The 8,968-nt window shown below is 49.0% G+C and overlaps 1 protein-coding gene and 1 non-coding gene across 2 annotated transcripts; one reads left to right on the plus strand and one right to left on the minus strand.

The window, feature by feature from the left end:
- The first annotated feature begins 1,659 nt into the window (after positions 1 to 1,659).
- On the plus strand, positions 1,660 to 2,739 carry Tmsb10 (thymosin beta 10). Its single transcript, XM_069988900.1, has 3 exons — positions 1,660 to 1,746; positions 2,010 to 2,124; positions 2,413 to 2,739. Exons 2-3 carry the CDS (start codon positions 2,025 to 2,027, stop codon positions 2,445 to 2,447), a joined length of 135 nt encoding a protein of 44 aa, XP_069845001.1. The 5' UTR covers positions 1,660 to 1,746; positions 2,010 to 2,024; the 3' UTR covers positions 2,448 to 2,739.
- A 5,371-nt stretch (positions 2,740 to 8,110) lies between these two features.
- On the minus strand, positions 8,111 to 8,242 carry LOC138804731 (small nucleolar RNA SNORA31). Its single transcript, XR_011365326.1, has one exon. It is a non-coding gene; the product is annotated as a small nucleolar RNA SNORA31 (small nucleolar RNA).
- Positions 8,243 to 8,968: the final 726 nt, after the last annotated feature.

Consider the following 8,968-nt stretch of genomic DNA (forward strand, 5'->3'; position numbering starts at 1 on the left):
AGATGTTTATAGTCACTGCTCAAGAGATTGGATGACACTAAATATCTGACCATGGTTCTTGAGCAACAAATGCCAAAGAGGCTGATCAGAGACAGGATCACAATGCTGCACTCAGAAGGAGACAGGAATGTCTACAGGTTTGCTTAAAACTCCTTTGTTTGGGAATGCTACATGCTTGCTCCAAATGTGTGTCTCCATGACTATATCTAGAACAATCAGATTCCTTTGTTTCCTAAGTAAACTTGGAATTAGAATTCACTATGGCCCAAACACAGACAATCAAATGTTTCTATGCTCAGGCCAAAGGTAGTGCCCAAGAAAGAATATCAAGATAATGGTTGGCACTACATATGAAAGCAATCAAGTACCAGTGAAACCCTCTCAAGAGTCACTGTCTCTGGATGTCTGAATACTGTCACCTCCAAATTTATCCGATACTTCAGAGACTGCTTCAAGCCCTCGTGATTTCTTTTTCTCCTGGGCATAGCCAGTCTACATTTCTTAGACTCGCTTACAGTTAGGCAAGATCATCTGACTAACTTCTAACAGAAGTAAAGGAGACTATATCTAAGTCCGGTCCTTGAAAATCTAATGTCACCATTTATCCTCTCCCCTCTCCTCATTCACGGAGAACCAAGCAGGGCAGAGCAGCAAGAGAGAAGAGGCCTGAGTGCTAGTGTCATTGCATGGAGAAGAGCTGCAGACCAGAAAATGGGCACAGTGTTGCAGCATCAGTAAAAAGTGAAATGTATTGCCTGATGAGGGTTTTAATTATCTTTAAAGGTCGTGTGGGTGTGTGTGTGTGTGTGTGTGTGCGCGCGCGCACGTGCCTTTAGGACCCTGAAGTCTAATTTTTCTTACATGATATGACAGGAATGGGAGTTTAGGACAGAAAAAAAAAAAAGAATGGGTGACCGGTTTTACCTGGAGGCTGTTAAATAATGGAACTTCATTATTTAAAGGTGTTGCACAGGCTGAAAACACACCTTTTCTAGGACAGATTTGAATGATCGCCTTACACCATTTCAGGGATGGACTCTTAAGCAAGATTTGCAGGCGTTCGGGTCTCTGTACCATCTTCAAGGTGAGCTCAAGGAGGAAAGCTGCCCCTGTGGATACAGTGTTCCCCGTGCCCTCCCGGGACACGGCGCTCCCGCCTCCGCCCTCACACACTGCCTGTAACAATGTTTAAGCAGCGCCAAGCCCGAGAACAGAGAGGGCTCTGGAGGACTAATGCCGGAGACGTGGGGCGACACGGGTGGGGTGTCTCCCGCGAGCAAGGACTGCTGCAGAGCGCGCATGCACACGCGCACACACGCACCCCCACACACTAGCCACAGACACACAATAAAACCACACACCCACCCACGCCCTTCCTCCCGCCTGAACAGCCGATTTTTGAGAAGGAGGGACAGGCAAGCCCAAAAGAAAGCCCGCAGCCCCGTGCCTGCCACCCCCACACCGGAACCCAGCTAGCTTGGGGGCGCGGGGCGGGAAGGGCGGCGCCCAGCCCGGGGGGAGGGGGGACGGGGGCAGCGGGCTGAGGGCGCGGCGCGGAGCTGCCCGCGCTGGCCCCGCCCCCTCGGTGCCGGCTCCGCCCCCGCTGCGCTGTGGGGGGGGGGGGGGAGGAGGGAAACGGGCGGGGCGCGGCGTATATAAGGCGAGGGGCGGGCGCCGCTCTTTTGTCTCTTGCTGCTGCAACGCGAGTGGGAGCACCAGACCTCGGGCTCGGAGCGAGAGGCCGCGGTGAGCGCCGCCCGGGGACGCGGGTGCGCGGGGTGGGGTTGGGGCTGGTGCGGCATGCCTGCGCGCGGTGGCCCCCCGAGCGGGCCGCGGGGCCGACCACGCCCTGGGGTGCGGGGGGCGGGTATGCGGGGTGCACCCCGGTCCTCGGCCTCGGGACGGCCGGGAACGCCCCAGCAAAGAGTGCCACGTCGAGAGGCGTTGGCGAAAAGCTCCGGGGCGCTGGCCACCGGCTCAGGGCCAACCGCCTCGCTTTGCCCCCCTAGAACTGTTGGAAGAAAATGGCAGACAAGCCCGACATGGGGGAAATCGCCAGCTTCGATAAGGCCAAGCTGAAGAAGACCGAGACACAGGAGAAGAACACCCTGCCGACCAAAGAGAGTGAGTGCGCCCCGGCTCCGGGTGCCGCGGGTCTCCGCCCTGCGCCCCACCCCGCCCTTCCCCGGCCAGCCTCGTCCTCCACCCCACCCCCACCCCACCGGGGTCCCGGGCCCCGGCGTCCCCAGACACTCTCTCCAGTCGCACAAAGCTCCCGGTGTCTCCCCAGCCCCCAGCCTTCGCGGGTGCCTCGCCCACACCGGGTTTGTGAGCTCCCCGGTGGGGTGGGGGGGTGGGGAGGAGGTGGCCAAAAGGCTTCATCCTCCAGTGCCTGCTTCCCGCTCTCTGCAGCCATTGAACAGGAAAAGCAGAGTGAGATTTCCTAAGAACCTAGAGGGTCCATCACCACCACCTCCCCGCCCCCCCACCCCCGTCATCTCGGAGACACCTCGTGATGTGGAGGAAGAGCCACCTGAAAAATGGACACGAGCCACCAGCCTGCACTGTGAACCCCGGGCACTCCGTGCCAATGCCATCGGCCTGTGGGTCTCTGAAGGGACACTACTCCCCGCCCTCCCCCCTCACCCCCCATCGGACTGCCAAATTCTCGGTTTGCCCTGGGATGTTATAGAAAATTATTTGTATGATTAATGAAAATAAAAACACACCTCGTGGCAAGGCTGGCGTGGTCTGGATCTCTTTTGAGTATGCGTGGGCAGTGCCACTGCAGCAGAGCCCCCACCCCCCCCCCCCGTCGGAGTTAGTTGTGCGGTAGAGGGGAGGGAAAGGAAGGGGGGTGGGGAGGGCAGAGGGGGAAATCACAGAACGGCTGTGGCAGTTTTTACCCGCCTCTCTCTGTTTCTTAGGTTCTAGTGACTTGGCTCTTGCTCTTAATGCAATTCCCCGTAAAAATTCAAGCCCCACTTTGTCTCCTTCCACTCACTGGCTGGGGGGAGGGGGGATGCAATCTCTAGAGAGTAAGATTTGTTATTGATAAGATTTTCCAGGCTCCGTTCTTTCACTTTTGATTCACACAAACGGTTTTAAAGTCTGGGCGGGTGCCGGGCGGGAGGGTAGGAGAGGGGGAGAGACTTGATCTGAAATGTTGGAAATGGGTTGAGGTTACAAAGCCCCCAAAATGCTTCTGGTGGTGAGTGTAGGGGGAAGGAGTCATAAAGACACAAAAAACAAAGGCAGGATCTAAGGAAACCACAGCAGGAACGGCAGAACTCCAAGCCACGGGGAGTTGGGGGGCGGGTGGGGGGTCGCCCAGCTTTTTGTCTCCACCCAGCTCAGAACCCTGCGTGGAAGCTTTAGCCATTAGAGTGCTGCGATCAGCAGGAAGGGTGGGAATGTGCTGGGGAGGCAGAGCCCCTAGCGGTCACACCCTCCGGACCCGGGGGAGGGGGGCCAGCCGGAGGCCCCTAGTGGAGGAGGAGCCTGAGGCTGCTGGGCTGGTGATTGAGGAGGGGTGGGGTTTTCTACCGGGAGAAAGGAGTAGAGGGAGGGGCATTGCCTAGTGATTTGCCCCACATTTTTGCTTGACCACGGTGGGTGAGGAGAGCTCCTTCAAGTGAGTATTGCAGTCCTTGTCCACAAGAAATTAGTGGGCCAGCAACCACGGAAGACCAGAGTGGGGAACACCTAGGCTGAGAGAGCCACAGCCTGTTTGATATAAAGGAGTGACCCCCTGATCTACTGAGACCAGCTAGGACCTGGACATATTACCTTCCCAAGTAAACAGGTGCAGGATTCTCATCCACTGATACTGTGATCCACTGCAGCCAGGGTGCGATAAACACTCAAGAACTGCACAGCCTCACCCCCTGTCTTGATCATGCTAACGCCAACTTGTTACCACAACCCCCTCCCCGCTCCTTACCGGAGATTCACAGGACCCAAGGATGGTGAACTTGTGGGTACTTCCGTGGTTCAGGGAAGGCAAGCATACTTCATTTCCCTTCCTGGGCCCAGTCTAGAATATTGTCTTAGTACAATGAGGGGAAGGAAATACTGCAATTAATGATGGAAGGCTATTACCCAAATGACAACTACATTGGTCAACCTTCTGTCACTACACAGGTCACTGCCTATACGATCACTAATAAAGGAAAATGCTTAGCTGGGCACAGGTGGCTCACACCTGTAATCCTAGCTACTCAAGAGGCTGACATCTGAGGAGCATTGTTCAAAGCCAACCCAGGCAGGAAAGTCTCTGAGACTCTTTATCTCCAATTAAGCACCAAAAAAAGATGGAAGTGGTGTGGCTCAAGCACTAGTTTTGAGCAAAAGAGCTCATGGACAGTGCCCAGGCCCTGAGTTCAAGCCCCAGGACTGGCGTGCGCACGCGCATGTATGCCTAAAGGCCTTCTACTTGATCCCATTTCACCACCTCTCAGTAGTACCACCCAAAGAACTAGGTTTTCACAGGAAATATAAGGGCCAGTTGGGATCCAAACTAAAGAAAGAACTGGGGTTGGGAATGTGGCTTAGTGGTAGGGGGCTTGCTTAGTATGTATGAAGTCCTGGATTCAATTCCTCAGTACCACATAAACAAAAAAGCCAGAAGTGGTGCTGTGGCTCAAGTAGTAGAGCAAAAGATGCCCAGACTCTTGAGTTCAAGCCCCAGGACTGGAAAGAAAGAACTGTAGATCACAACCAGCTAAAAGGTTTTGGATAGCCAGGTGCCGGTGGCTCCTGCCTGTAATCCTACCTACTCAGGAGGCTGAGGTCTGAGGATCACGGTTCAAAGCCATCCGGGGCAGGGTTATCTCCATTTAACCACCAGCAAAACGGAAGTGGTGCTGTGGCTCAAGTGGTAGAGCACTGGCCTTGAATTGAAGAGCACAGGGACAGCACCCAGGCCCAGAGTTCAAGCCCTATGAGTGACCCCCCCCCCAAAAAAAAGATTTTGTATATTGGATTAGCGCTTCTCTGAAAGTCAGAGGTTCTTTCTTGCTCTGTTTAAGTCAGCCAAGGGCTTTCTGGGCACCCATGCAGTGTTTATCCCTGCATTAAGACTGTGGAGGTTATAAAAGACATGTGCAACTAACCACAGGAAGTGCTCAAGAGAGACATAAGGAACACACCATGGGAACACAGACAAAGAAGTAAGCTGGGGCAGGGGCTGTTTACATTCTTTGAAGAGCAGGACTTGAGAGTGGGAGCAGAGCTTTCTCAACAGAAGTTGGGGCTTTACAGAACAGCAGAACATATTCAGTGAAAGGAAAAGGTAACAGTTCAGTGAAGATGGAAGCAGCCTCAAAATTAGCCTATAAAATACATTGGGTGTGTTTAGTCCTATAGATATTTAGAAACCACTTCACACATAAGAGGTAAGGCCAAGCTATCTGAGATATATGTCAGAGGATGTGGACCATGCTGTGGCAGACATAGATGGTCATCTACTCAACCATCACCACGACTACCATCTCTATAATCACCTCCAATGTCATCACCATCACTATCAATTCTACTATCTCACTATCATGGTCACCTCCACCTGCATCACCATTTCCACCATCATCACTACCCTATCTCCACCATCACCTCCACTATTACCACCACCTCCACCCTCAATACCATTACCTCCACCATCATCACAATCTCTACCATCATCACAACCCCCTCCCATCACCACTGTAGCCTACATCAGCATCACCACCTCCACTATCTCCATAATCATCACACCACCTCCACCATCATCCCCACCTGTACCAATCACATAATTATCACAACCTTTACCACTATTATCAGTACCACAACTACCATTTTCACCATCATCACCACCACCAATATCACCACCATCTTCACTACCACACATAACACTACTACTTCCATCACCACTAGAGCTACCAACAACACCTACACTTCATTCCCTCCTCCCTGCTTTGAAAAGCAGCCAATGGAAGACAATTCAGACACCTGGTAAGTTTCTAGAGACCCAACTTACCAAGGGATTCCACATTATAAAATTCATTATGCCATATTGTTGTCCTAATGATTCAGGGATATTATTGGCATTTCAAAGATAGACACCAGGAATGTTTGATGTCTTGCAATGACTGGTCTTATGATCTCAATGACTCTTTTAGAACTCTTTACTGTAGAATAACATACACATGAAAAATACACAGAGGTATAGAGTTTGATCAGTCTTCATAAACTGAATAAACTCTAGTACCTCCTTCCACTAATACACCTACGGTGTTTTTTTTTCCCTTTTGTACTGCTGGAGATTAAGGTCTTGTGCAGTATGCACAAGACCTTAGCACTCTGCACTGAGCTACATCCACAGCTCTCACCTGTGGTATGTTCTAACAGCATATTTGTCCTGTTTTTGAACCTTATACAAATAGACCCATCACATTTGTTCATGTAGATAAATTATGAATCTAGCAACAACTAATTTTCTTAGGCTCCATTTGCCAGAAATGTTCACTAACATGTACACAGAGGATTTTTTTTAATTCACAGTTTCACTAACAGTTGATCACCACTGACAGAAAAATCTGCCACTAGTAGCAACAGTTCTCTTGATTTGTGAATGGTTCCCTTCAACAATTCAGAATCTGCTGGACCATGGTATCACTATGTATAGGTGAAAACATATATGAAATGCAGACCGATTTTTATTTCATAGGTTTTTCTGTTGTTATTTTTGTTTTTTAGTACTAGGCATTGAATCCAAGGGCTCAAGCTTACTAGGCAGGTGTTTTACCACTTGATCTACATCCACCTCAAACCTTTTTTGTTGTTGTTGTTGTTGTTGTTTCAAATAGGAACTTGCTTGTTTCCCAGGCTGATCTGGACTGTGATCCTGCCTGGTGGCTGGATGACAGGCACATACAATCAGGGTCAGCTTTTGATTGGTTGAGAATAGAGTGTGGCAAACATATTTTATTTGGGCTAGCCTCTAACTTCAGTACTCCCAATGGCAGCCTCCTGAGTAGCTAAAATTAGGCATGAGTCACTCTGTCTAGGTTTTAGTTTTTTGTTTTTTGGGTTTTTGTTTTGTTTTGTTTTGGTACTGGGGCTTGAACTCAGGGCCTGGGCACTGTCCCTAAGCTCCTTTTACACAAGGCTAGTGCTCTACCATTTGAGCCACAACACCACTTCTGGCTTTTTCTGAATAGTTTTATTGGAGATGAGTCTCAGAGATTTTTCTGCCCAGGTTGTCTTCAAACTGAAATCATCAGATCTCAGCCTCCTGAGTAGCTAGGATTACAGGCCTGAGCTGCCAGTACCTGGCTCCATGGGTTTTTTGTTGTCATTATTGTTTTATTTTGCTTTTTCCAGTCCCGGGGCTTGAACTCAGAGCTTGGTCCCTGAGCTTTCGTTTGGTTTGGTTTGGTTTCGTTTTTTGTTTTGTTTTTTGGTCCCTGAGCTTTTTTTGCTCAAGGCTAGCACTCTATCATTTGAGTCACAGCACCACATCCGGCTTTTTCTGTTTACGTGGTACTGAGGAATGGATCCTAGGGCTTCATGCATGCTAGGCAAGCACTCCACCACTAAGCCACATTCCCAACCCTATGTTTTTTGTTTGTTTGTTTTTATTTTTGTCAGTCATGGGGCTTGCACTCTGGGCCTTGGCACTGTCCCTGAGCTCTCAGCTCAAGGCTGAGCCACAGAGCCACTTCCAGTTTTTCTGGTGGTTAATTGGAGTAAGAGTTTCATGGACTTTGCTGCCTGGGTTGGCTTTGAACCATGATCCTCAGATCTCAACCTCCTGAGTAACGAGGATTACAGGCATGAGCCATTGGCATGATGCTTGGCTTTTGTTTTGTAGTTGTTGTGTTTTTTGTTTTGTTTTGTTTTTGCCAGTCCTGGAGTTTGCACTCAGGTCCTGGGCACTGTCCTTGAGCCTCTTTGTGCTCAAGACTAACATTCTATCATTTGAGCCACAGCATCTATCACTTCTGGCTTTTTCTGTTTATGTGGTAATGAGGAATTGAACCCACGGCTTCAGGCATGCTAGGCAAGCATTCTATCACTAAACTACATTCCCATCCCTGTGTTTTTTTGTTTTTGTTTTTGTTTTTAATCTTCCCCCTGTAGTCCTCTACTCAATCTTGGCTGCCACAATCACGCAGACAGAAAGCGCGAGGACACTTTTTCTTGCATCTGTACTGGAAACCTTAGCAGCAGACAGTAACTGCCCTAGGTCTGTCAAATAGATGTATACCCTGTGTTGTTTTTTTGAGATAGAGTTTCAACGACTTTGCTCAGGCTGGCCTTGAACTAGAGGGCTTCTTGCCACATCCCAAGAGTAGCTGGTATTATCAGCATTAAAGCCAGACTGCTTTGTATATGTTAGTCCTTTACCATGCTGTACTAGTCAGATTTTGATAGGTTATGTAGCAATAACAAACAGACCCCTAAATCTCAACAGCTTGCCACAAGAGAAAAGTATAGTTTGTCCACATTACACAGGAGTTACTTCTCTGTTTCTGTTCCATGTATCTTTAGCATTTTGAGGGCCATGGTAGAAGAGCAGACCCTACTCAGGACATGCTATGTTTATGCAGGACAAAAGAAAAGAGAAAAGCAGTCATTCAATGGACTTTCAAGCTGCTCTGAGATATAGCATTCATATTACATTGAACAAAATAAATCATAAGGCAAGCCTGAAATCAATTGTGTGAGGTACTGTATGTCACAGCCCTTATGCCGAAATGAATAATTCTATTAAAGACACAGGAGGAAGTAACTGAAGTCCATAATGCAACCTACCATGCATATGATGATATACATATGATAATTTTTTTATGATTCATCTTTCTCTATTTTACCTTTATATTTCAGTTGGCTTGTATTGATTTATGGTTTTAAAGTGTGGGGTGGAGAGTCATATTACATTTGATTTCTATTTCAGAAAAAAAGGAGTGTTATAAAAGATCTAGTAGCC

Source organism: Dipodomys merriami, unplaced genomic scaffold, assembly GCF_024711535.1.
Source record: "Dipodomys merriami isolate MVZ:Mamm:240054 unplaced genomic scaffold, mDipMer1.0.p SCAF_37, whole genome shotgun sequence".
Lineage (NCBI taxonomy): Eukaryota > Metazoa > Chordata > Mammalia > Rodentia > Heteromyidae > Dipodomys > Dipodomys merriami.

What these genes read in the sequence shown, in the direction of transcription:
- Tmsb10 (XM_069988900.1), top strand. Translation starts at nt 2,025, where the DNA reads ATGGCAGACAAGCCCGACATGGGGGAAATCGCCAGCTTCGATAAGGCC. An exon ending in CACCCTGCCGACCAAAGAGA is followed by an intron (nt 2,125 to 2,412) that starts GTGAGTGCGCCC and finishes CGCTCTCTGCAG; the next exon opens with CCATTGAACAGGAAAAGCAG.